The sequence below is a fragment of the Petromyzon marinus genome, chromosome 8 (genome assembly GCF_048934315.1).
Source record: "Petromyzon marinus isolate PM22_M1 ecotype Great Lakes invasive population chromosome 8, UKy_Petmar_22M1.pri1.0, whole genome shotgun sequence".
Classification (NCBI taxonomy): domain Eukaryota; kingdom Metazoa; phylum Chordata; class Hyperoartia; order Petromyzontiformes; family Petromyzontidae; genus Petromyzon; species Petromyzon marinus.
This window is the reverse complement of record NC_133674.1, coordinates 18,932,310-18,960,095: the sequence shown is the minus strand read 5'-3', so window position 1 is coordinate 18,960,095 and position 27,786 is coordinate 18,932,310. Positions and strand designations below refer to the sequence as shown.

At 49.3% G+C, this 27,786-nt stretch overlaps 1 protein-coding gene across 1 annotated transcript; it reads right to left on the bottom strand.

Annotated features, from left to right (window-relative positions):
- LOC116940336 (microsomal triglyceride transfer protein large subunit-like) lies at positions 1-27,460 on the bottom strand. Its single transcript, XM_032950032.2, has 18 exons — positions 27,013-27,460; positions 24,137-24,321; positions 22,656-22,799; positions 21,587-21,694; positions 20,377-20,493; positions 17,809-17,948; positions 16,419-16,569; positions 14,545-14,702; positions 13,232-13,400; positions 12,220-12,327; positions 11,884-12,096; positions 10,839-11,050; positions 9,626-9,723; positions 7,773-7,894; positions 7,040-7,267; positions 6,459-6,583; positions 5,626-5,796; positions 1-5,149 (listed from the first exon to the last, which is right to left on the bottom strand). Exons 1-18 carry the CDS (start codon positions 27,074-27,076, stop codon positions 4,981-4,983), a joined length of 2,682 nt encoding a protein of 893 aa, XP_032805923.1. The 5' UTR covers positions 27,077-27,460; the 3' UTR covers positions 1-4,980.
- Positions 27,461-27,786: the final 326 nt, after the last annotated feature.

Here is a 27,786-nt window from a genome sequence, read left to right as displayed (position 1 = left end):
TTTTCCTTTTGGTTTTTATTGACTCAAATAATTTTTGTACAAGAAAAAATATATAAAGATCCAACCAACTCTCTCTCGCCAGCACTTGTGTCACAATGCGATGTAAACAAGACTTGAATCTTCTACGCAGCTGCCAAAATTAGTTGGAATGTCTGCCGCTTTTTGTCGAATTGTAACACTTTTTTCGCCTCCAGGATGTCGCAAGTTTTAAGCTGCACGTGACGGTACATCTCAGGACGTGTTGCTGGATACGACCTCGTTTCACCATTACAACTCGTGCACCCTTTGCAGTGTGATATTTAAGAAATTAATATTTGCTCGTTTTATATTAAATGTTCGAATTTTTAGTTTGTTGCATATAGCGTTTGTTTATATCGCAATCGCATTCAGAATCATTATATTTTTTTACAGTAATCGTTACACAAACATCACTGCAATATTCCTTGACACATTCCAAACTTAAAATATATTCCTACCCGTGGCTGTAAATTTTAGAATATTAAATAACTATGCATATGCAAATAGCACACCTTATTTACAATGAAAATTAATTTCCATTGCTATTTCCGTTTTGCTGTCAGTGAACATCGTGTGCTCATAGCTATCATTTTACTCATAAGAATTGAACTCATGATTTCCTGGGTTTATTGTCAAATAATACACTCTGCCTTTGAAATTGTAAATGCCTCAGTCAGCAGAAAACTCATGGTGCCAGTTTGATGTTCAATACTGTACAAACACTCTGTAATGAGTGGCTGAAATACAAGATAAATATGGGTCATACCGCACTGCATTCGTCTCGTTGCCAAATAGTTCACTGGCAACGTGAAACGTGTGCATTTGAAAGTAATTCCCGCCACGGTTTCCATTGCAAATGTAGAGGTCTGCTCGAGTTGGGCTGCAACGATGCACTGATGCATCGATTCTTCATCCTATGACAAATACATCGCATCACGTTTGTAAAAAAACTTCTTTTTTTCGATTTGTATCCGTTGAATAAAATGGGATCCCATGACCTCTGGGCGCTCCTTATATATTCAGCAAAATGTAAAAAAAAACAAAATAAAAAGTATTCCATTCTTGAATTGCAATGCGACCCTGAATCAAAACACATTTTTTTTTACGTGGGAAGCTTGCGGCGGGAGGGTGCGGATAGGGGGGCTGAATCGTTTATTTTAGGGACAGAAATCCCCGCGCTAGTCGAACATTGTTAACACGTAAGAGAAATAAAATGCTGCCCCAAGCGTGAGCGCCGGCCACGGCTAACGTCAGCGGCGGGTGACTTCTGAAGCGAACCGCTCACTCTCTTCGTAGGCCCGCGCTGACCAGAATGGTAAAATATGGTGAAAAAATCCCCACGACTGAAAGGTTTTGGGAGGCCTCCGTCCACTATTTGGCTGCAAAAAGGTCCGTACATATCACGACCAATGTTTTCTCTTTAAACATCACCACCGACTTTGCCCCAAAGAACAGACCTTGGCAGGTCACTGTCTGATCCATGCCGATGCATGAGCTATATATGTCTATGTACTGTTGTCAGATCCTTGGGGTGATTATATAATCCTGCCTGCGCTGCGACTGGATGGAGCAAGGTGTTAGAAGTGTTATGTGAGAAAGCGTGTTCTGCCCTTGTGAGTTCTGACAGAATGAAGTGTTACGGGACTTGAGAATTGAGCTGGCCTGGATGGAAAAAAAAAACGACAAAACAACTCCAGTTTTGGAAGGCTGAGTAATCTGTTGCTGATTATGTTTCCACTTAATCATGCACTCGGTGCTTCTCAAGAGAAATTGAAAATAGCCACTTGAACACGCCCCGAGATGACGTGTGGAGATGGACCAAGATTGCAGGATGGTGGGACTGAACGAAAGATCAAACAGTGTGGAGGGTAAGATCTTGCCTGCTGTTGCTGAGAAATACTGGCAATGCATTTGTATATCACGTGAAATGCATCGCATGGAGCTCCTGGAAGAATCATGGGGCCCTCCTCATTCACCCTCTGGCATAACTCCACATTCGCCCTTGCAGCTTTAGAAAACCCGAGATTGAAACTGAGGAACAGGGGAGGTCACCCAGATCTGCGGCCCGCTCGTGAATGTCACTCCAGAGACCCTGAGTTTACGTGACTGAACTTGAAATGAGACCGATCCCCTCCCTTTTCCCCCTTTCTTCCCCAAAGAAAAGGGATCTGACGCACCGTACCACATAATGCTACGTTATGCACCACTCACCTATCGCGGAAGTTGTACATCCCCCCTCCCCCCCGTGGTTGGATGAATAAAAATAAATGCATCGCACGTTTTGTTTTTTTCCTAAAACAGGTGGCAATGGTGTACAAGCAGAAATATGAATGAAACTCGCCACATTCATCGTTAACACTGCCTCAGAAACAAAAATTTGGGCAGTAGACCTGCAGGGCAGAGAATCACTGTACAGTTTATATCTATATATAATAGGGCAGTGTTAATAACAAATTTGAGTTGTTATAGGCATTATTTTTTCCGTTAACGTATTCTCCAGATTACAAGGAACTCCGGAATGTAAGTCCCACCCAAAACTTGTGCCCGCTGTCAATAAAGTTACATATATATCTGGTCTCTTTCACACACACACACACTCTCACACGTAGCGGATTATAAGACGCATCCCCAACTTTTTGCTATAAGATACAGGGCAAAAAGTGCATCTAATAATACAAAAATATGACACCTCTATCAGTTGCCTGGCATTCGAGTTTAGTAAAGTAAACAGAACATCATCTCGGTGCGATCTGTGAAAACTACGGTTGCTGTCGTTTTGTCAGGTGGCCCTTGGAGGATGCCACGTGGACGCCGCGTGGTCACCGCAGGGTCACCGCGTGGTCACCGTGTGGGGTCACCGCGCGGTCACCGCAGGGTCATCACGTGATCACCGCGTGGGGTCACCGCGTGGGGTCACCGCAGGGTCACCGTGCGGTCACCGTGTGGGGTCACCGCGTGGTCACCGCAGGGTCACCGTGTGGTCACCGCAGGGTCACCGCAGGGTCACCGCGTGGTCACCGCAAGGTCACCACGTGGTCACCGCGTGGTCACCGCAGGGTCACCGCGTGGTCACCGCAGGGTCACCGCGTGGTCACCGCGTGGGGTCACCGTGTGGTCACTGCAGGGTCACCGTACGGTCACTGCGTGGGGTCACCACGTGGTCACCGCAGGGCCACCGTTCGGTCACCGCGTGGGGTCACCGCGTGGTCACCGCAGGGTCACCGCGTGGTCACCGCAGGGTCACCGCAGGGTCACCGCGTGGTCACCGCAGGGTGACCGCAGGGTCACCGCGTGGTCACCGCAGGGTCACCGCAGGGTCACCGCAGGGTCACTGCGTGGTCACCACGTGGTCACCGCAGGGTCACCGCCTGGTCACCACGTGGGGTCACCGCGTGGTCACTGCAGGGTCACCATGCGGTCACCGCAGGGTCACCGCAGGGTCACCGCAGAGTCACCGCGTGGTCACCGCAGGGTCACCGCGTGGTCACCGCAGGGTCACCGCGTGGTCACCACGTGGGGTCACCGCGTGGTCACCGCAGAGTCACCGTGTGGTCACCGCGTGGGGTCACTGCGCGGTCACCGCAGGGTCACTGCGTGGTCACTGCAGGGTCACCGCAAGGTCACCGCGTGGTCACCGCGTGGGGTCACTGCGTGGTCACCGCGTGGGGTCACTGCGCGGTCACCGCAGGGTCACTGCGTGGTCACTGCAGGGTCACCGCAGGGTCACCGCGTGGTCACCGCAGGGTCACTGCGTGGTCACCGCAGGGTCACCACGTGGTCACCGCAGGGTCACCGCAGGGTCACCACGTGGTCACCGCGTGCTGTTGGTGTGTGTGGCTGTGCGGCTAAAGGGATTGCAAGGGGCAGCGCTGGTGCTGGCCGATTGGGGGAGAGGAGGGGGACCCTAAGCAGATTTATTTTTGGGCCCTTTCCACCCTTCACTCCCCTCACCACTTTCCACTTCTAACATCCCCGTGAGATAACAGAAGCGATTTCGACATGGGATGGAGACGTTGCAGGGCGACAGAAAATGTAGAGAATGTAGAGCGATGCAGACAAAAGATAGAAAGATGTAGTGGCATGAGAGAACTCGAGATGCAGATGAGATGGAGAAGCAGTGAAATGAAAAAGATGCAGACAAGGAGACAATAATGGTGTTAGATGAGAGAAGGGATGAGCACATTGATGAGCACTTTATCGCAGCCACTCCTAATCCAAGTGCGGTATTCCAGGTTAGGCCGCGTGTTAAGCATTCCCCCTCTCAAGCTTTCGTCACACGCTATTGTAGGCATCTCCAGGAGCTTGAGAGAATAAACGCTCAATACGTGGCCTGACACACAATACCCCACTTGGAAGACAGGGACGAGGCAGAAATCTTTGCTGTCGTACGTCAATTCGCTTGCTATGGTTTTTTGGATTTGAATTTGAGCTGCTCGCCCCTATTTCTGCCACGAATCCGGGAGGTGGGGGAGGTGGGCCACTCTTGAGCTGCTTGGGGCGCTGATCATTTCCTTGATTTGCTTCATGCCGAGCGCCGCCACTGGCTGGGGGAGGCCAAGGGGGGCCAAGGGTTGGGTGGGTGAGTGTGGGTGGGTTTGGTGGGTGGGTCGGTGGGTTTGGTGGGTGGGTTGGTGGGTTTGGTGGGTGGGTTGGTGGGTTTGGTGGGTGGGTTGGTGGGTTTGGTGGGTGGGTTGGTGGGTTTGGTGGGTGGATTGGTGGGTGGGTTGGTGGGTTTGGTGGGTTTGGTGGGTGGGTTTGGTGGGTTGGTTGGTGGGTTTGGTGGGTGGGTTGGTGGGTTTGGTGGGTGGGTTTGTGGGTGAGTGAGTGAGTGGGTTGGTGGGTGGGTTTGTGGGTGACTTGGTGAGTTTGTGGGTGAGTGAGTGGGTTAGTGGGTGAGTAGGTGGGTTTGGTGGGTGGGTTGGTGGGTGGGTAGGTGGGTTGGTGGGTGGGTGGGTGTGCGCCTCAAAACCACTCGGGTTCACTGTCCTCGGGTTGGTGCATGCGGCGGCACATGGCCGAGTTGTCCTGGTGGAGCGGGTACTCGGAGCCCGGGATGAGGATGGATCGTCCCTTGCGAGCGCTGTATTGGATCTTTAGCCCCGACACCTCCTCCGACTGTGTGAGCACCTCCCTGTTGGGCCCCAAGACATCATCATGACATTCGTGTTAGAGGACGGCCCACAATACCGGTATTAGAGCTACACCTCTGATGGCTCTTCAAATGACATCGGGTACACACAATTTGGGGACAGCACTTTTCCCACCCACCCTGCCACGACATGTGTGTCACATGACGGTCAAGAAGATAATTTAAAAGTCTTAAGAGCTCAAATTGTGCCAAGTAAGATGAAGAAACAAATTTAATGTGATGTTTATTTTCAACATTTTCACTTCCACGGTGATTGGTGACGACCGGGCTGAGGCCATCAACTCACCGCGCTTGAGAACGTGGTGTCATTGAAGGTAACCGCCGCATGTATTCAAAATTGGGGATCTCAACGGTGCCAGCTCACCGCGCCGACCTCCGAACCAACCGACCAACCGGCCACCGTTTGTCCACGAAGTCTTTAAAAATGATTGTTGTGTACGTTGACGGTCCTCCCGCACCTGAAGGGGAAGGTGTCTTTCTCCATCTGCATGCACACCAGGAACGGGTAGGAGTTGAACTTGACGGTGGTGGTGAAGTCCATGCCAGCCGCCGCCTCGGCGCTCAGCTCGCTGCTCACCTGCAGGTGGCCCAGCGCCACGGTGACCACCCCGGACAGCATCAAGGCACCCCTAGTGGGTGCGTGCGACAAACACAGGATAGTTTATTATTATATTACAAGCTGAGAGGCATCACCATAACACATTACTCGAGGAAAAGTGAGTTGATGCAAACACGTTACCGATCGACCGTGGCTTGTGGAATTTATATTCCAGCGTGGGCTTCCCGTTTATCGATTACTCTACCAGAAATCAGTTTGGTTGCTCGACTAATTGGATGACTCAAAAAAGTTGAAAAAAACGCCTCAGTCGCGACGAGGAATCAAACTTAGTTCATTATGTGAATGTTGCGGTGTGTGAACCACTGCGCCCCACTGCCCCCAAGCCCCCCACCGTCCCTTCTACCCTGCCCACTCTCCACACAGCATTACATGAATGTTGAATTTCCACCACAGGTGTAGCGGCATAGTGATTTGCGTACTACACTACAAGCTTGGCAACCTGAGTTCTTTATCCGGGCATGGCTAACAAGACTGTCCACTGATATCCGATGCAGTCCTAGTCGTCCACACTTCACCAAACCGCGCTGAACCAGGATGGCAAAGTATGGTCGAACAACCCCCATGACCCACGTGGCACGGGGACTCCTCCATCCAGCAGCATTGAATCAACAAAGCGCTGAACATGACAACGACGAATTAAAATGATTATTTCTCCTCCTCTAAGTGACGTACTTGTTGCGCACAATGGTTTTGGACTCGCGGTTCCACAGGCTGACGTCCATGCTGCCCGAGATGTCGATGGCCAGGCTTCCTTGAAACTCAACGTCTGCACGCAGCCCTGACTGCAGGCTCAAGTCCTGCAGGACAGACGATCGCGAGAGAGATTAACGAGACTTAAAAAAAAATGGTTGCCACGGTGGCGAGATGTCGACTATCTCGCCTGATATACAGGAGGTCGGCGATTCAATCCCGACCCTGACACCTGTATATTTGGGATTTGCATGTTCTCCTCGTGGTCGTGTTTAGAAACTATATGCTTTGAGAGTATTTGCCTGCTATAAATTTCAACGCATTAAGCCACTTCGTTGAGCTATCATTCGTTGCCAGGTCACTTCTGAAAAAGAAGCCACATTGCTCAGTGGGCCTTACCTGGTAAAATAAAAACAGTTTATAGTTTGAGTTTAATTTGCCTTTTATGCAAACCGGTATTTAGGTGTATCCATATTTTTTTCATGAATTGGGCCCCCCCCCCCTTGAGCTCCTAGGGGCTCCCGAATCTTTCTCTTCGCTTGCTCACGTCTCACACCGTTCACCTGCGAGTGATCGATCAGCAGGATGATGCCCTTGACGGCGGAGGTCGGCTCCCCCGTGGCCTCCCACATCTTGGCCATGAGGTCGCCGTAGCCGCGGAAGAAGGTGATTGGACGCAGCTGCACGTCGAAGAGGATGGGCGCCATCCCCGCCATCGAGTCCAGCTCCTCCTCTCCCTCGTCCGGCGTGGCCGCAATAAGCCCTTCCAGTCCCTGAGCCTCCAGCGACACCTGGTCAATAAATAAACGCATTCACATGCACGCACAGATGTACAGCCACTTTAGTTTTAAATCCTCTTGCTGCCAGGTGAGGGCCTTCCCCAAAGTCGCGAGATTGGTTTGGGCTGGTCAGTGTGGATTGGTTAGAAGTACTGTACAATAATGGATTTTGATGCACCTCCTTCTGCTGCCTGCCACGTAGCCCTGCAGCAGCCTGTAACCTGCAGAGCTATAACAACCCAGCCATCCACTCAGCCAAACACTGAGTCAAATACACTCAACCAACTATGTATGTAAGTATGTATGTTGCACTTCTTTCGCACCGTACGTAGGGGGTGCAGGGGAAGAACAACAAACTACCCACCCAGCCAACCACTAAACCACCTGCCCTGTTATCTACCCAACCAGCCACTCAGCCAACTTACCCACTCAGCCACCAATTCAGCTACCCACTCAGTCACCTTACCTAACCGCCCAACTAAGTAACCACCCAGCCATCGCTCAATCACTCACTCACCTGCACAGAGTGCAGCTGGGCCTCGTGTGAAAAGAGGAACATGTTCATGTTGCTCTTGCGGAGCATGCCGGAGTTGGAGTAGAGGATGTTGAGGCTGTACGTGCTGGTCATGTCCTTGGTTTCTGTACCGAATGACGGGACAGTCAATGTTTTTTTTAGGGACACCTCGACTATACATTGCCCAAGAGCATTTTGCGAGGCGATTCCACGTTTCCATTTCACGATGCCGCCCCTCCCGTTTCACTCAAAACGTTCGTCAGTCCAAAAACGGGTGCTTGGTTTCACACGGTGTGGGGAGGGGTTTAAAAGAGCTAAGATCGATCCGGTGATTTTTTTGTACTTGAGTGCATGAATTCAGTTCAATTTCCTGCAGTTAACTGGATGAAATCCAACTGAACTTAATCCTCTGTGCTTTTTTATGGGCACTTAGTTAATTGTTGCACTTTACAGAGGTTTAAAACAATAGTCAATAATTTAACATTTTTGAGATTTGGTTTATATGGGCACAGAATTGCTTACTCTTTTTTAAACCACATAATCTAATTTTATAGTATATATAATTAAAATGTACAGCCTTTTTCCATAGACTGCTGGATATGAAAATGATTTCGCAGATATTTTAAGAGCCGTTCGGCTCCAACTCCACACTGTACTCGGGCGTTGATTTCTCGATTTCGGGAATCGGGACCAATGGTGGATAAAAAGCGTCGTGTTGGCAGATCTCGAACCGGTCAATCTCCGACTTCTATTGAGCAAGGTAAGGGAGAGTGTCAATGAGAACCCCGAGGAGACGCTCCTCTCAATTGGGGATCGCTGCGGCGAATCTTGGTACAGGGCTTGCGTCTTTTTCCATGTAAGATTCAGCCGGTGCAAGAATTGCAAGCCAGAGACCATCAAAGCCTCCTAGAGTACTCGTGTACTTTCATTGAACTTGCAGACCAAGACGATGCTTCAATACAAATTTAATGTCAGATGAAGCTCATTTTCACCTGAGCGGCTTCGTCAACAAACAGATTTGCAGGTTTCATATGTAATTATATGGAGTCTCCATGAATCAACTAATTTTCTATTATTTAGAGTTTGTGTTTTCATTTTATTTTTCAAAAGTTACAGGCAAACCAAATTCGGTACTTACTTATGGCCCACACTGTATGTTGAATTTCTCACCTGGCCTGCAAACGTGCATTAGTCTGCCAGTAGGGGGGCGATGATTGCTATCCGTTATCCTAATTGAGTAATTATCGGGTCGTTTTGATTTTGTCAAGTTTTGATGGAGGCTTCCCTATTCCATATCAGTTACAGCGACTGGTCAGAGTGCGCTTAGGACGAGAATGCCTAGGGTTGGTTCAGTTATCACTTGGCACTGAAGTTAGCCATGGCTGGGAATTGAACTCAGGTCACCAGGTGTATAGCGCAGTGCCGCATGCCACTGTGCTACCATCTCCCCCTCCCCCCACATATACCATGTATAGCAATCAAACATTATTTTTCCAACCGACAATTGTATACATGGATTGTGATTTATACGAATCTTTCCATATACGAATCAATCATTACAGCAATAAACTAAGCTATGTTTATTTGGAAATCGCCCTCACACTCCTATTATGGAGAAAGGCCATTGCCCTAAATGTTCAAGGTGCAGCGTGAACACCACTACATCGCTGCTCTACGACTTTATATTATCACAGGACCATTAATAAGAGGTCACTTATAAAGTGACCAATAAAATCTAGGGGCTGCACAGAATTACCGGGACCGCGTAACAATTCTCTGTACAGGGTGTGGAGAGGGCGGGGGGGGGGGGGTGTGGGCCTGATGGGCGTTCGCTGTGCGTGCGCTCTCCCACTGACCGGACATGAAGCCAGAGTAGGCGGAGGAGGAGCCCGTCTTGGCGAAGCGGTCGTAGTTGTGCACGATGGGGTCTCGCAGCACCTGTCTGATCACCTGGCTGCTCGCCACATGGACACGCACGCGCTCATACGGGCAGCCCCGTCGAGATGCACTCCCCGAGGGCGCGACGCACATCGCCTCGGGGTCGCAGTTTGTCTCGGGAAGCAATTCCTTCGTCTCATTTGTATAATCTCATCTAGATTGGAAGATATTTTCACAATTCTGGCAACTGCCTGATGATGCTGGTTGTGACTTCCAGAAAAAATGTCTGGAACCAGTCACTAAATGTCTGTGCTGAAGCAGTCATAAATTGCCACGTTTGTTGACGTGACACATTTTATAATTGGCCGTGTCGCGTGGCAAAAGACATTTTTTCTCAAATGATCCGACACTAAATTCCGAATAATGATATTGGTCTCGTGAAAAGCTACGTGTTAAAAATATATGCGGACTGTATCTTGTTTATCCCGTGCTGTTATTTGCCGATGCTCCACCCTTCCGGTCTCAGCAACTTTCCGCACATCGGAGAAGTAACCCGGATGTGGCAGACCAATGCAACACCATCCACGCCCACGTTTATCTTTACAGATTAAATTAGCAAAATATACACTTTGGTTCTTTTGGTGAAGTCACGTAGATAGATAAATAACTAATAGATCACGACGTTTCGATCGCAACACAAGCAATCGTCTTCAGGTGAAGAAAATACAGCAGGCGGACTGCTGAGGCAGGAAGAAATGTAGCGTGAGAGCTACTGTAGCCAAAGGTTTTCTACATTTGAGGTGGGTACAACCCAAGGGTAAGTGGGCGGGACTAAAGATAGCAAAATATGTGAATGTGGTGAAATAGGATTTCCCCTGCAACTGAGCGAATTGGTTGATGGCACATTAGAAGGGAAAAATGAAGATTGGTAGGCAGGGTTTCATTTCAGCAGGGTCTGTCCGGCTCAGTGACCAGGTCAGTATTTTTCAGCTCGCGGCACGCCACGTCCAGCATACCTCTCGTTATGGCCGTCGATACGAGGAGTCACGTTTCCTCACTCCAGCCTACCAGTAACCAGTGAGAAAGCAAGCACTGGGAATAGGCGTGGGAGGGAGGGAGTGAAGCGGGGGGTCGGGGGGGATAAGTGTGGCAGGAGGGACGGCGGAGGGGGTTGGGAGATATCACGGGCACCTGGTCGGGTGGCGGAAGTGCAGGAGGTCGTTAATGCGCACCACCACGAACTTTGACATCTCGTTGGGCAGCTCGCCGACCGACAGCAGGATGTTGCGCACCTCCTCGAGGGACGGCTGCTTGGTGAGGATGAGCTCCATCGCGGCGACGCGCACCGTCTTCTCGTACACGCGCCGGTTCTGGTGGTAGATCCTGTTGAGCGCCGCCCGCACCTGCAGCGGCGGCAGCAGCAGCAGCAGAAGCAGCGGCGGCGGCGGCCGCGGCGTTCCGCGCAAGTCAGCGGCTTGCGGAGGAGCCCCGGCCGGCTCAGCGGTCGCAGACCCTGAGCCAGCGCTGCGGGGATCCCTGGTAATTGCGTCTGGGTTTCAGATGCCTCTCGTCAAAGCGGTTTCTCAAGTGCAATTGTAAAATAGTCCCGGCCAGGACGCTGAAGGCACCATGAAAAAAAAAAAACACGTAATAAAAATTGGCTCATCGTTTAGCACAATTACCACTCTGAGAATTAAATAAATATTTATTTGACACCCCTAACGACGAACATTACTCAGTGTAAGAGCACGTGGGGAAGCGAGTAAACAATGGGAAGACAAAGTCAGGCAGGCGTGATTCTGGACACAACACCTACGCCCTGCCGGCCTCAATAATGCACACGCAAGCACGTTTGCTTGCGTGTGCATGTGTGTGCATAACTTTACGTGCATGTGTAAATGTGAGTTTGTACCTGGGGAACGGTAGTGCAACAGTTCGCACGCTGTGCTACGAACCCGACGACCCAAATGTGATTCCCGTTCACGGCCACCACCAGTAACGATTATCTGAACCGGTCCTGGGCCTAGTTTGATTCAGCTTAAACTTGAGTATCCGATGCGATGTACAAACATCGCCACCGGGGAGACAAAGGCGGTCGGGCGTGGTGCTGGCCACTCACCCCCATCGTGTGTACCGCGCCGGCCTTCATAGATGCTCACTAACAGCACTTGCCCCAACAGCCTCTGGAGGTTACACGGTGGAAGGGGGGGGGGATATTTGTCTGTGTCGGCCGCACCTCCGGCGTGATGAGCTCATCGGGAAACCGCTGGAGGCCGGAGATGGCGATGACGCTGCTGGCGCCCGAGCCGACCTCGGCGTGCCGCGCGAACACGCCGACCGTGTCGGGCAGCAGCGTGTTCTTGAGCGCCAGCAGGAACGCCTGACCCTCCGTGTCCGAGGCGGCGCGTTCAAGCCCCGCAAACAGCAGCTCCCGCGCCTCCACCACCGGCTGCACGCGGACGGTGCGGGCGGGGGGACAAAGACGACGTGGGAAGTTGCTGCCGCCGCTGTTGGCGAGCGGACGGCGGCGCGTTTGCAATGTGCAGATGTGGACGGGGCGGAGGGCTCTTACCGCAGAATCGCACTGCCCCGCCTGACACAGCTTCCCGACGAGGGCCCCGATCACGATCACCAGCGTGTCGCTCGTCTCCGACTGAGCGATCGGCAACTTCAGCTTGTCCTGACGCGGAGACAAACAAATCCGTAAGAATATAACGCCTTGGAAAATTATACGGTTGTCTGAGCGTATGTACCCGTGGAGCGATGGTTAGCACGCTTGAACTTGTCATGCAGAGGTCGCCGATTCGATCTCCTGGGGGGGCGTCCATGCCATCAAGGAATGGCATGGACCCCCCCGCCCCTCGTTCCAATTTCTCCTCCCCATGTCATAGAGCGGGGCCTGGACCCCTCTGGCCTATGGGCCCTGGTGCAGTTGCATCACGTGCACACTGAATAACTATGCTACTTACTGAACCCCAGGACATTTAAAAAACAAAACTATTCAAATAAAAACTAAACAATTTCAAATACAAAAATATTTACTTTAACTGTTTTTATTTTACCAGGTAAAGCCCACTGAACTATACAGCTTGTTTTCAGAAGCGACTTGACCACAAATGATAGCTCAACGAAGTGGCTACCACGTGGAAATTTCTAGCAGCCAAATACTCTTAACACGTGATTTTCATTCTGAATGCGGACCACGGAGAGATAGATATGCAAACTCCAAATACACAGGCGTCAGTCGGCGTCAAACCCATGGCCTCCTGCATACCAGGCGAGGTAGTTAACATCTCGCCACCGTGGCGTCCCACTCTGGCTTTTCTAGACTTTTGCATTAACACCGCATGCAGTGGCATTGCGTGGATGGCGTGGACTCCCATGCAAGGCAATGCGATGGGGCATCCCCTCTCCAACGTCCTCTCTTTGTAATTACTGGGAGCATGGGACCCCCCCCCCCCCCACCCTGCGGCTCGTGGGACCACCTCGCGCAGCCGCACCGCCAACACGCTTGGCCAGCCACGCCACCGAACTGGCCGTGTCAGTTGGGGGGGGTGGGGGGGAGCGAGCCCCCGGGGGCTCACCAGCAGGCCGGAGAGCAGCTGCTGCGAGGGCTTGGTGGCGAAGGCGCAGGCGTAGAGGAAGCGCTCGTGAGCCTCCGCCATGCTCCCCTGGGACAGGTCGAGGAAGTGGAGCAGCGCCCGCAGCGACGCGTCGGTCTGCGTGGCGCTCATCGCGTCGATCAGCTGCAGCCTGGGCGGGCGGTGCGGGGAAAGCGCACGCGAGCGAGGCGTGCGCGCGGCAAATGCTTTAATGATGACGGCTATGGCAGTGGTGGATCGATAAAATGATGATTGGATGACAAGTCGATGGTTCTTATTCCTGGCTGACAATGAGGATGACTGAAATTAATTGTTGGATCATGTTAAAATTATCATATGATGATGATTCTATGATAATTTGATCATATAATATTTGACGATGATGGTGTTAGTGCTGATGGGTGGTTAATAATCATGATTATTTAATCAATTACTACTGTATTTAATAATATTAATGTTGATAATTCGATTGATAACAACGAAATATATTTGATGGCATTATCGGATGAGGATAATAATGAATTGATGGACGATGATGATCATCAATGGAACGATTGATGATAGTCATGATCACACACCAGACCAGATGCTTATTGAAGGCTGAGACGACCTAGTGGAGGCCCATGACCGACCTAGGGGAGACCCATGACCGGTCCAGATAATCGCCACTGGTGTTGGCCGTAAGCGGTTTGAATATCACCCGCCACTGACGTTACAGCATTTCATAGACTGTAGGGTAGGTGCTGTTAGCAAGCACTTATGAAGGTTTGGACGTTGCACGAGGGGGTGGGTGGCCAGCATTACGCCCGACCAGTTTTGTCTCCCCAGCAGCATTGTTTAGACACTGCACGAGGTTCTCAGTTGAGGCTGAGACGACCTAGGGGAGGCCCATGACCGGTCCAGATAATCGCCACTGGTGTTGGCCGTGAGCGGTAATCGAACTCGGGTCACCCGGTTCGTAGCGCAGCGCTCTAACCGCTACGCCATCGCTCTACACCGATACCAATATCCGCCATTCGCCACTAAGTGACGGTGACATCAGCACGGCGCCTGTGCCAGGCCAGGCGCACTTTGTGGCCATTTGAAGTGTCGAAGGCTCGCTGCTGGCAGGAGGTCACGGGGGACGGACCCAGCAGGTGCCATGGGTCGACTTTAGATGACTGGCCAGATGCGCCAGCTGTGAACCTCGCGACACCGCTCTCCGCACACACACGAGACAAACACACACACACAGACACAATACGAGCGCGTGGCCCCTGTGCGGTGCGCCGTGCCCGCCGCCTCCGCGAGCTCACAGCGTGTCCTTGGGTTCGTCCTCGAGCAGCCGCAGCAGCTCGCCGTACTCGGCGCCGCGGAACGCGCGCACCAGCATGAGGAAGCTGCGCGTGGTGACCGTCTGCGACAGCGTCTCCGGGTGCAGGTGCCTCCTCACGGCGCTCAGCTGCTTCTTTGCCTACAGAGAAGCCCCACCACCCAGCGGCTATCAATAGGGAGTCTTTAGGCAAGCGACTGTCTTTGGGGAAGCGACCGACAGACCGCTTAATTGATGGGCGCTATTTAGACAATAACATGCTCGACTTGTCTCTGATGGGGTTTATAAACAGTTGCTGACAGGCCTGTCACCAATGGTGTTTCTGGATACAAGACTGACAGATTGGTATCTAAAGTGGTCTTTCAGCAATATATTGATGGAACAGTCTGCGATTCGGGCTCTCGACAACTCACTTGACATACTGATTGCTGGTGGTGTTTCTAAACAAAAGACTGGTCACTGATGGGGTCTTTAGGTCACTCACTCTCAGACGTCCCTAACGTGATTCATCACTCACATCACCGATCATTGCCCCACAAACACTTTTATAGGAGGTTCAAATATAATCCATCTGGCAACCCCAGATGCCATTGAATGGCTTCCCAAACTCAACACGCAGTTTTAAACTTGTGCTGTACTTTTCAAATTACATACGAATATCTGTCAGACTAGTTACTGATTGGGCCTCTAGGCAACTGGTTTATAAATAAGTCTCTGATAAGGTATTTAAGCAATGCATTGACAGAGTAGTAAATAGATAGTACTGGCTAATTGGTATCTGATGGGATCTATGGATATTACAAATATGTAAACTTTAAGCAAGATATATATTTAGCCAATCGACTGAGAGAGCAGTGTCTAGTAGGTATTTGATGGGGTTTGTAACGAATGGATTGACAAACCTGTCTTTCACAGGGCTTATACGCACTAAATTGACAACTCATTCTCTGATCGTGTTTTTCGACGAAAGTCTGACAGTACTTCATGCGGACTGATCCCGTACAGCAGACCAACAAAGTGATTTATGGACGGGGTGTCTGGCAAACAGATCGCAAACTCGTTTCTGTTTGGGTCTCTAGGCTAGAGGCAAACAAGCCAGCCTCAGGAGCCTTGAGAATGCCGAGCCGCGTCCAAACCAACTGACCACGTACCTATTATAAAACCCCCTCCCCCCCCCCCAAAAGCGAAGGCCACTGGGCGATAGCTGCGGTGTGTGCAGAGCAGTGTTGCCAACTATGCGGGACGAGGACATCACACAGATTTAGGAGCAATTCCAAGTCCTGTGTCAGTTTACCTACGGATAATACAGTCATCCCTCGGTTAATAGTGGCATCGGTTAACAGTGGCATCGGTTAACAGTGGCATCGGTTAACAGTGGCATCGGTTAACAGTGGCATCGGTTAACAGTGGCATCGGTTAACAGTGGCATCGGTTAACAGATTTTCGGTTAACGTTTCGCCTCCCATAGGACCCCCTGGTTTCGACTGACATTAACATTTTGATTAACGGTCGTTTAGCAATTTCAGCCAATCCGAGCACTTGTAAGTCGGGGCTGAGGCATGCCCTCAGCGTTAAGACCTCGACCGGCTTTGTTTACATTATGTTTTCTGTTTTGGTCGTGGAAACAGCTTTCTTGCAGACTCAGCTATTTTAACTTACTTTTAAACTTATAAGTGAATTCGATTAATAGCGATTTTGGTTCACAGCAGTTTCCGTGGAACGGATTAAAACCATTAACCGTCAGACTACTGTACTTCATACATGTTCCAGTGACGTTAGCTTGCCGACTTTTTCCGCTTCGAGCATTTGGCGACACTCGGTCCAGCGGCAATCGGAAGCTGACAGTCAAGCGCTTACAGAGGGGCAGCTGGCGCACTCGTGGCGCGGCTTCCCGGACGGCAGTGGGCGGCTTGCGTGCTGCCCGCCAGCGCTCGCCAAAGCCTCCTCGGCCGTCTTGGCCTTCAGCTGCTTGGCGCCGCCCTCGGCCGAGAGCATCTCCAGCCGCTGCCTGCACGGCGCAGCGGGGCATGCGGAGGGGAAGCGCCACCAGTTATGGGCGCCGCCACGCGTTGGGGAAGGGGAAGCGAGGGAACGGCTGAACGCACGAGCAGGCTGGTGGCGAGAGAGCGGACACGAGTGAGCGCGGTCCCAATCAAAGTTCACATCTCAGAAGCGAAATTTGGGCTGAGCCCGGTTGATACTTGGATGGCTGACTGCCAGGGAGTGTCAGGTGCTATATATATACACATTATTTTTTTATTGACTTGCTTACCATTCATATACTTTGCACTCCTATCAGCTTTCGTACTGTTTGTCGCTGTAACTTTCTGACCCGCCCCTACTGGACATCTGTGAAAAAGAGCTTCAAAGCTCGTGGGATTCTTTAAGTATAAATAAAGATTCAGATTTCTGATATCGGCAAGAGCTGCAAGGTGGCCAGGTGATGGCACTACGGTGATGGAGCATTGAATGTAACTCTGCGGAGTCTTGTCTGCGTACTGTGGGCTTTTTACAGGTTTTCCAGTTTTCTTCCATAAGTTACTCGTTATTTGAATTGGCCAACCATCCAAATGGAGAACTCTCCCAGACAAAAGTCTTAAGACTTGGGGAGGCTTTCCTGAGTTCATTAAGGGCATTATTGGTTTTAAGTAGAAATAGTGTCCTTTATTTGTGTGGTACCAATAACAATGGATCTGGTATTTTTACATTGAAAATGTGTAGCCCTAACGACAATTGCAAGAAACATGGCAATGGGCAGAGACGATTTTTGGTTCATGGCACCATTTACCCCCAAGTCTCCGCACCCTCCAGTGCAGTCATAAATGAAAGGACTGTACGGGCCTCATTCTGCCCTTTTGACTCATTATCCCCGCGGTTGGATCTGGCGACAATAACCACGAGAGCGTTGTGTGACACTCTCTCTCTCCCTCGCCTGGTATGCAGGAGGTCGTGGGTTCAATCCCGACCCTGACGCTTGCTGTATATTTGGAGTTTGCGTGTTTTTTTCTCCCCGTGGTCGTGTGGATTTTTCTCCGGGTCCTCTTGTTTTTTCCCCTCCACATTTAGAAACGTGCGTTTAGATTATGCGGCTGCCGTACATTCCCACGTGATAAGCCACTTAGTTGAGCTATCATTCGTGGCCAGGTCGCTTCTGACAACACAGCTGCATAGCTCAGTGGTCCTTACCTGGCAAGATAAAAATTAGTTCAGTTTAGTTTTAGACCGAGGCCGAGTTTCCCCTTCGTACCTGCTCACCACCGTCTTCCCGACCTCAGTGCGCATGTTGAGGGTGATGCTGTGCGTCTCTTCCAGCGAAACAGACTTCAGCAAACCGCTCTCAAAAGTGTACGACGCCACACTCTTTGGGCTCCACTCTAACCCGAGCACCTAGGAGGGGGGCGGAGTATTCAGCTTCATCATCAGTCATGGTCTCTCCACTGCTGGTTAAACACATCCCGAACCAAGTTGTCGCTATCTCTCACAGGCATGCGACACAACAATCCATCCATCCGACACCTCCACACGAGCTGATTTAATCACTCCATCTTCACACTGGATATGTTCTCTCCTTTGGCCGCAAGTCCATTGTTAATTTTGACCACTGGCCACTGTCCCTTCGAGGGGCACGTCCTGCACAAACGCGCTTACTTTCAATGATTGTCAATATATCGTCTATTACTTCTATAGGAGGTCAGAATCAAAATACGTATTTACACAGACGTCCAGTAGGTGGACAGGAGGTGGATGTATATAGGTAGCAGCTCATTGTCAACGAGTATTAACCATAAACTATTATATCCTGTGCAGGTGAGCTCTGGACAAATGTGCCGATTTATAGATTAACTATTTGATTTCTAAATAAGAAGCTTGCAACGAAAGATAATCCCATTGGTTTAGACTACTGGCCCGTCAAACGTCTAACACGTTCATCCATAGTTCACTGTATATATGTATGATGCACATTATCCAATTTACATCGCCTGCACACGCTCTTCAAACACTGCAATTTGAATTGATTTAAATTTGGCATAAAGTTCACGACTTTTTGTCATAATGCGATTCCGAGCTCTCTTCCACGTGTTTCATTTCCCTGAATTGTGGCCAAGTGGGTGATTCATATGGCCAAAGATGTAGAAAAAAGACTGTGGATTATAAGCAAAGAACAAGCTTAGAATAATATATAATTTTTACGACTTTCATCTCTTGAACTCGGATCAAGGTTCAGTGGGGGGTAAGCATGCCTTATCAGCAAGCGATTGCCCTCAATCTCATGCAGCCCTGTGATTCTGTTACAGCAGCACTCAAGTCCTGCACTGCTCCACACAGGTGCTGCCACGTGGCATGTCGCGCGTGGGCTGTGAGAATTACGCCAAGTGGAAATCCTCAGGGAGTCGCGTGGCTTTTTACTCAGGAGGGTACTGTTACGTTTTCGAAGTAGGGTGTGTAAATATGTACGTATGTATATATGTGGGGAGCGGTAGTGTAGCGGTTAGCACGCTGTGCTATAAACCCGGCGACCCAGGTTCGATTCCCGCTCATGGCCAACACCAGTGACGATTATCTAAACCGGTCCCGGGCCTCCCCTAGATCGACTGAGCCTCAAATGAGTACCTGGTGTGGTGTGTCAACGTCGCCACTGGGGAGACAAAGGCGGTCGGGCGTGGCGCTGGCCACCCGCCCCCTCGTGCTCGCTAACAGCACTTGTCCCTACAGTCTGTAATAAGCTAAACGGGGGATCTTTTTGTTGTTGTGTATGTGCGTTGCACTTCTTTCACACCGTACACGGTCAACCGTGCTAATCGGAGGTGCGGGGGAAGGACAACAAACTAAACACAAAAAGCAGTTCGAAAGGTACTCAAATTAGTACCTTGCACTCGTATTCCAAATGATCAACTTGTGGGTAACATTTAAAACATGGCAAATGTGGACCATGATGCTGGAGCACACACAATGGCCTACTCCTGAGAACGACACTGTGGGATCTTCAACGCAGAGGGCATGCCATGTTTTAAGGATGATGACAAAACACATGGCAGTATTAACCAGGGCGGCTGCTGGACTTTAACCGCGAATCTCCACGACCGCCCTACCACTGGGCGCATTTTAAGTGTGTGAATGCAGCGACACTGGCACCTCCCGCGTTTTGTTCAACGATGCATCCATTCACTCAAATTACGACGATTCTGGCGCTCACGATACACACGTTGAATTGCGTGTGTGAAAATAAATGCTATGCACATTACGTGATAACTCTGTGTTTGGGACTCATGGTGCTCGGACAAAATAGTGCAAACGAGTCAGAAGATGGAAGCAATACAAAGAAGACGGTGAAAGAACTCAACACAAATTCGCGAGAGAAGAAAACTTAAAGTGCAGCCCAGAAGCTCTACTTTGACCTGAAGGCGCCTTTGGGTGTAACAGTGCATTGACTGATGTCAATGATTAAGCTCCGTTTACATTCATAGAAACGTGTGCGTAAGAATGAATGTGTTTTGATTCATATGTTCATTGGCGCTCTCGCCACTTCAGGCGCTATCATTCAGCACAGTGGTAAAAAAAAAAACACCCAAAATGTATTTTTGAATCGTGACCGTGTGAAGTGCAAAAATTCATTGAATGTCTGGGGAGGGTATGATTTGTTCCATATGAAATCTTAAGCCTCACAAAAACTTCGAACAAAGTAGAGAGCGATGATACGTCTCTGCGATGTGCATGTACAATTTGCTCGCCGCACCCAGGCAAAAAGAAATGCCTTCAAAATGTTTTATTGTTGACGCTAATGCAATAAAATCACATCCCTTCACTGCAACGGCACCTTGTTAGTTGCGGAAGGCGCGTTCTGATGGTTGCTGCAACTCTTCAGGTCCTTGACCTTGGTCACCTGACCCGAATTGACCTCGTAGGTGACCTTGCACTTTCCGGACACATCGATCTGAGACGATGACGCGAGAGAAAACAGAACGAGCACAAAAACTTGAGAGACATCGCTCTTAATTCCCACAGTGAGCGGTGCATCGTACATTGCGCGTGCGTGATGCATGTTAGCGTAGCGGGTAGCGAGCTGCGAACCAGGCGACCCGAGTTTGATTTGTGCTCTTGGCCAACACCAGTGACTATTATCTGGACTGGGCCTCCCATAGGTCGACTCAGCCTCAAATGAGTACCTGTTGTGGTGTGTAAACATCGCCACTGGGGAGACAAAGGTGGCCGGGCGTGGTGTTGGCCACCCACCCCTTCATGTGTCGTGCCGGCCTTCATAGGTGCTCGCTGACAGAACTTGCCCCAAAAGTCTGTTAAGGTTATAGGGGGGATCTTTGTATTTGTATTATGTTGAACTTCTTTTGCACCGTACGTAGCCAACCATGCTAATCGGAGATGATGCAGAACCGGTCCTGACCTTTTCATCACCATCCGTCCCCCTACCAGCCCGCTCTGACCTAAATAGTGCAGTATGGTCAAATAATCCTCATGACCTGCATAGACTTGGAAGGCCTTCATCCAACAGTACATAGCTAACCGTGCCAACTGGAAGGACAACTAAACTAAACACAAAAACAGTTCTAAAGAAATACATTTTCAATGTAGATTTAAAAGTGCATAGCTCCGGTGGCTTCATAATATCGGAAGGGAGAGCGTTCCAGACGGCCGCAGAAGCGCATCTAAAAGTGCACGATGCGGCGACCATCTTTGTTCGATGGCCAGTCAAAAGCCACTGCTGTGAGGATGACTAGGGATCGTGTGATGGTTTATGCGCCATGTTGAGATCAGCAAGGTATTCTGGTTCATTTGTGGCAAGCACTTTGTGTGTAATGAGCGCGACCTTATAATGTCTTCGTTCGCCAACCGGCAAGTGGTACGACATTGAGGCTGTGGGCATGGGGACCTGCCCCCCCCCTCCCATTACTCGTTAGTGCCCCCTTAGTGCTCCCACCCCCCGCCAGAATTGACACCGCTTCGTGGTACCCTCCTCCTCCCCCCCACTCCCCTACCCCTGCAGTGACCGTCAAGGGCACCGCGGGTCTCACCTCGGTGGCCTCTCCGCTCGACAGCTGGAACTGCAGCAGGCTCACAAGGCCCCGCTTCAAGTTCTCCACCACCACGGGCTCCCCCGGCTCCACGTACAGCCCCTCCACCTGCGCGTCGCCGCAGTCGCGCGGCAACGACCACAGAATTAGTACATTTATTTATACCGGAGGAATCCGATGACCTGTAAAGCTATTTTTTTTTACTGATGTCCAGTTGGGGCAGGTCAGAACTTTACAACAATACAAAAAGCACGATCAGAGTGCAAACATACAATGGTAAATGAGCACGGTTGGCTACGTACAGTTCTAAAGGAGTTCTTCATACATACGTACATACATCGGATGCGGTGACGATAGTTCACGCAATCTGGCGTGTCCACCACCATATGCTGGGGGACCGGGGGAGGGGGGGGGGCTATTGCTCCCCAACTTAGCAGAAAAGCACGACCCGCTGTGGTCAGAATGGAGTGCGCAGGCACACAGAGACCGAGGATTTGGAGTTGTGAGTTTGTGAGTGAGTGGGTGAGTGAATGCAAGGTTGAGCGAATGCTTTCGTGAGCTGGCAGGTGCGTGTACCTGCATATTGCACCACAGGGGAGTAGGGGGCTATTGCCAGCCCTCTCACTTGGCAGACTGGGAAGACGAACAATAATACATTTAGCCCATACCCACGAAAATTTGTATCCATCTGAACAGGGGTTGGGACAAATTGACTTCATTTTAATGGTAAAACGTACGTCGTCTTCGTATTTTATTTTTGTTAAAATTTAACTTGCATTACCTTAATCATATAATGTGCTATACATTCCTTAAGCGGATAGATGCTCTTATCTTAGGGATTGATTTAGAGAAAGTACCGTGTGATCTGAGTCTCAGATAAGAACCTGTAACCAAGATGTCTGGAGCTAAGCTACAGCTTCTCTACACAACAAGTGCAGATTTTGTTTTCCCTGTTGGGTATTGCCAAGACGCATGGTGTCACCTCAGACTCTCCATCCTTCTCATGCGCCTCCACCCCTCCAGCTCCATCACCCACGGGTACGCGTGCCGGTGAGCGGCGTTGGCTCACCTTGTTCTGGGTGATGAGAACGAGCGTGGGAACTTGAAGGGCCTTCATCCCGGCCGCTCCCAGAATTCCGTCTCCGCCCGCCGCCCTCACAGCGTCCTGATTGGCCGCTCGCTCCGACACGTTCCCGAAGTGCACGTCGCTCAGCTGAGAGCAAGGCACACGCTCGCGTCATTTGATGATTCCTTGAACAGGAATTAGGCTCATCAATCAACACGAAGTGCATAACAAGGGGTTCAAGTTTAGCAATATTATTCACTGTATTGTGCTGTTAAAATATGTGCGGAACATGAAACCTGGGTTGAGTGAAAATTGCAAAGTAACAAGCGTAAATATCACTACAAAACCAAAATAATGAGTCAATTTAATTGCAGTTTCTCTGGCTTATATACGTCGACTACAAAAACGTAACATTCAACTCCAATGGAAGATAAAATTAAAATCTAAATATTTTTTAGAAAAATTTCCGAAATATATGTGAAGGCACTTTTACCTCACAAAAATAATTAGTCTAAACCAAATTTAACTCTGATCAAATAACTAAGAGCATACAATTGAAGGGTTGTCCAAGGGATGTCCAAAAGTAATGCCTCTTGTTTTTGTATCTCAAAAACTTTTTATTGATCTGATACAAAATGTTAATCATTCATTGGAATGGCATGTACATTTGGCTAATTTTAAACATAGCCTACAACCTTTTCTATGCCCTTGCACCAATGAGGAATCAGGGCCAGCGTTTAATCGGCTTCAAATAAACGTTTGCGAAGGGAATACTGTACCACGGCATCGTTATAAATACATTGTCCACATAGGCCATCTCGCCAGAGGAGCCAAACAAATTAAACATGAGAGCGCCAGATCTGGGCTGCATGGTGGATGGGGGACAGCGTAATCCACCCAAACTGTGCACCGGCCTCTGATGTTCTCAACATAGTGTGCATTCCAGCATTGTTGTGATGGTGGAGGGACTGGCCGCATAAATGTCTGGATGCGTTTGCCGAATATGTCCAGCAAATTTCTTGAGCCAAATGTATGAGTGTAAACAGGCATGTAACGATGCATCAATTCCTTGGTTCAAAACAATTCCAACGCTTCCAATGCATGCACTGAATCAAGTGTGTGAAATTCAATTGTCCAATTTATGAAACATTTATCCATTTTATATACGTACTAACGTTACATTTAGGCTAGCGGAGAGAAGAAAACTAAACTGTGCAAACTTAAACGAAATGAACAATACAAACGAGACGGAAAAAGAGCAACAGAAAGAACAAATTCTTGAATTGAATCACAATCTCTAAATTATGACGATTCATCGAATTGCTGGCTGGTTGTCGGGGTAACGGGGTGGCGTGGCAGCTTATTGTCACGCGCCTTCGTATAACATTCATAAGCAATGAAAAACGTCAATGAAGCGCTCGAACGTGAGCCTGCTTTCTCCGTCGGGCTGACTCCCCGCGGCGCCGAGCGAGCGGCCCACTCACCGCGACGCTCAAAAGTTGCTGCTCCTTGCTGGACCACAGCACGGCGAGGTGCACGCGCCCGTCCAGGCTCACCCCGGCCACGTGCCGGCCCCCAGGGCCCGTCGCCTCGGGCCCAGTCGCCACGCCGGCGCTGTAGGCGTACGTGTAGCGACGTCCCCCGCGCCAGCGACCCGAGATCGGGCCATCTGGGTCGGCGGGGGGGGAGGGGCGCGTGACACGGGGTTGAGGATTAACACTGCGGGCGGGTGCATCAGAATCTGGTCGTGTGCGTGATTGACCATAATTGTGTAACTTAAAACAACCCAGTGCAGAATGTTTCTGAAAATAATCTTGGGACTCAATTACACTTGCCTAGATATTTAGATAACATTTTTAACAATTATCATATTCAAATTCTCTAACAATTGCCTCAGTGGCTCACTGCTGGCTTATTGTCTAGCTTCATCGACCTGCTGAACCATGATTCATCTTGTCTCTCCCGTATAACCATTTTAAATAATTTTGCTATAGGCTTTAATACATTCACATAACATTTCAATTTGCATGAAAATAACGTCCCTGTAAATGGATTTTGGAAACAAATATTTATATATGTATTCGTGTTTGAAGGAATTATTGTAGATTATTTTTTGAACATGTGATTGACATTTGTTACAAGTTTTTTTCTGCGTAACCTCTTTGTGTCATGAAGCTACATTTGATGAATGAAAAACACATTTCACACTCACTTCTAATTCTATGAAAAAAAATTACCAATCACGTTATTTTCTTCCAGTTGCCACTGTTTGAGATAAAGGTGAACAATAAATTAAATAACACCCATTGGCCACAGCTCAGTGATCATCTGGTACCGAATAAGTGAAGCCCTAATGCAACGAACTAACCAAGGAATAAGAAATAAGGGTAACTGTTAGACATTTAGACATACAATCCATCACTTATTGAGAAAACACTTTCTAAAAGAAAGCAAGTCCAGCTCATTAAATAAATAAAAACTGTTTAAAAAATGTTGCTTTATCAGATAAGAGAGTTAAACCCTGATTAGTGGGAGTACTATTTGGTTGAGGTCAGAAGTCAAGGTAGGTGGTGTAACGACTCCACCTCTGGCTCCTGGACCATGCGTGGCCGCTGGGGTAAAGGTAAAACGCCACGATAATCGCTAGTGCCGCCGTGTCTACTCCGTACTGCGGCAACCTTTCGCCCCCCCCGCCCCCCATATCCACTCTGTGGGTGTCGTAAACTAAAAACAGCATCAGCCAACGTGTGAATGCGCCCTGACTGAGTCAGGCATGTCAACCAGGTGATCCAGCGTGGAATGTAAAAGGGTGCTCAATTAAAATAACCACGATTTCAAGTTAACGATGGCCTGAGAGAAGGGCCCCAACTATGCGAGGATTTGAGGCTCAGCCGTCAACCACCCCCCCCCCCCTGTTCCCTTTGGAACGATGCCATCTCGATGCCGGGGACAGTGCTGACTGGTTACTCTCGGCAGCCCAACGTCGTGTGCACACGTGGCAGAGTGGATTGTCGAATGTCCATTCCCGTTGCACTGCAAGGGAACTCAGATGAGCATGCATGTCTCTGTGCGTTACTGCGTGCTGAACCTCTTTCGCACCGTACGTGGCCGTGTTAAATCGGAGGTGGGGGAAACATATCTGAACAGCTGTTTATTTATTCTAGATTTGAAGCTTTCGTGACTGCAAGGATCCATACCCTTTGGTTCTATTCGGTAAAGTCACGTAGGTAAAAAATAAAGCCTCCGATGGCTCGGCTGACACTGTAGGAATGTAGTGGAAAGGTGTTTCTGTCGGTGCTCCCTGGCACGGAAGAGTCTGCATTTCCAAGAACGTAGAGCAGTACAGCATGACGTGTACTTTATGGCATAACCACACTTTGCAATTAGTTTATTTTGAGTGTTTTGGCGTTTCATACGTCAACTTGTATTTGACGATTTCTATACTGTTCGTACTTATCGATTTGAATCCAACACGAGTAATTATCAGGGTGTGCCTTGTATGAAGACAGCTCGACGTTTTTTGTGCATGAAGTTTTCTTCATGTATTTTTTGTTAGCCCACGTTTCTTTTGGAAATCACTTTGGTGTCTTAAAAGAGCTCCCAGCAGTTTTTTAAAGATGACATTAATAATGACATTTATAACTGGCAAGATTTTGGCAGACAAGTCAACAATTCGAGAGGCGCTGGACGAATGACTACTCACGAATTAGGGCTGAACGATTAATCGATTTCAAATAGAAATCGCAATTTTAAACAATGCGATTAGCAAATCGCAAAGGCTGCGATTTTTTTTCGATTTGATAAGTCCTATTACTTTCTTATTGTAATTGTTTTATTTTGTATTATTATAACTTTATTTATTTAACTTAACAACTGTTCTATGTTTTATTGTTCTATTTCAATTAAAACATTTTAATAAATACATGTTGGAAGAAATTCATATATTTTTAAGTTCTCAACATTGCATTAGAATATATAGAGCAATTTATATTTAGATGGTATCATGTGGTAATGTTCCATCACATGTTTTAAATCTATTACACAGTGAATATCGAACTGAAGCTTGACTTTAAATAATCAAATCGCAAATCAAATCGCAATATCTGTCAGAAAAATCCCAATTAGATATTTCCCCCAAATCGTTCAGCACTATTACGAATGCCTTCACACATGAAACAAATATTTGAAAGGCACAAAAAAATCCGCGATCGAAAACGCAATGGGCAAACTGTTAGAGCATTCAAAAAGAACACGCATCATCAGCAGCGATACAGATTTCCACGAACGGCGCTCGAAAATGCCACGCCGCAGGCTGACAGCAGGGCCAAGAGGTGCGATTACAATCCAAATGGTAACTTACCTTTTTTCGCAGCCGCGCAGAGGACGGCACAGATGAGGATGGTCAGAGACAGGATCCTATTCATGATTGATTCAAATCTAATTTCTTTGTGTGTGTTGACTGTTTACGGCACCGAATGTTGTTTGAACCGGAGGCTGCGCTTTTTGTTTGTTAAAGAGAAAGGACACGACCAGTGTAGCCACGGAGCTTTAAAGGAGTGAGAGGAAGGGCAGCAGAGTGACGTTCACTCCAATCTCAGGACCCCAAAGTGTAAAGTCCAACAGGAGTGGGATGGCTATGGTTAATGATTCATGTGCCGACACAGATTCTCACAAACAGCGAGCCCCGAGTTGAGATTGCAAAAAGAAAACCACACACACACACCACTCATTTCTCAAGTTGTGAGAAAATAAACACTTGCGTGACGTGATGAGTCCGGAGAGGACAGAAATTGTCTCCAGCCAGGAGCGACAGTCACACTCGGGGTGTTGGGGGGGGGGGGCAACAACCACACTCGGGGTGTTGGGGGGGGCAACAGCCACACTCGGGGTGTTGGGGAGGGGGGCAACAGTCACACTCGGGGTGTTGGGGGGGGGCAACAGTCACACTCGGGGTGTTGGGGGGGGGCAACAGCCACACTCGGGGTGTTGGGGAGGGGGGCAACAGCCACACTCGGGGTGTTGGGGGGGGCAACAGTCACACTCGGGGTGTTGGGGTGGGCAACAGTCACACTCGGGGTGTTGGGGGGGGCAACAGCCACACTCGGGGTGTTGGGGGGGGCAACAGTCACACTCG

Coding starts and splice junctions, on each gene's coding strand:
- LOC116940336 (XM_032950032.2), bottom strand. CDS start 27,076: ATGAATAGGATCCTGTCTCTGACCATCCTCATCTGTGCCGTCCTCTGC. Junction 20,494..21,586: donor CGAGCGGAGAGGCCACCGAG/GTGAGACCCGCG, acceptor TCATCGTCTCAG/ATCGATGTGTCCGGAAAGTG. Junction 17,949..20,376: donor CGCCTTCCGCAACTAACAAG/GTGCCGTTGCAG, acceptor CCCCCCTCCTAG/GTGCTCGGGTTAGAGTGGAG.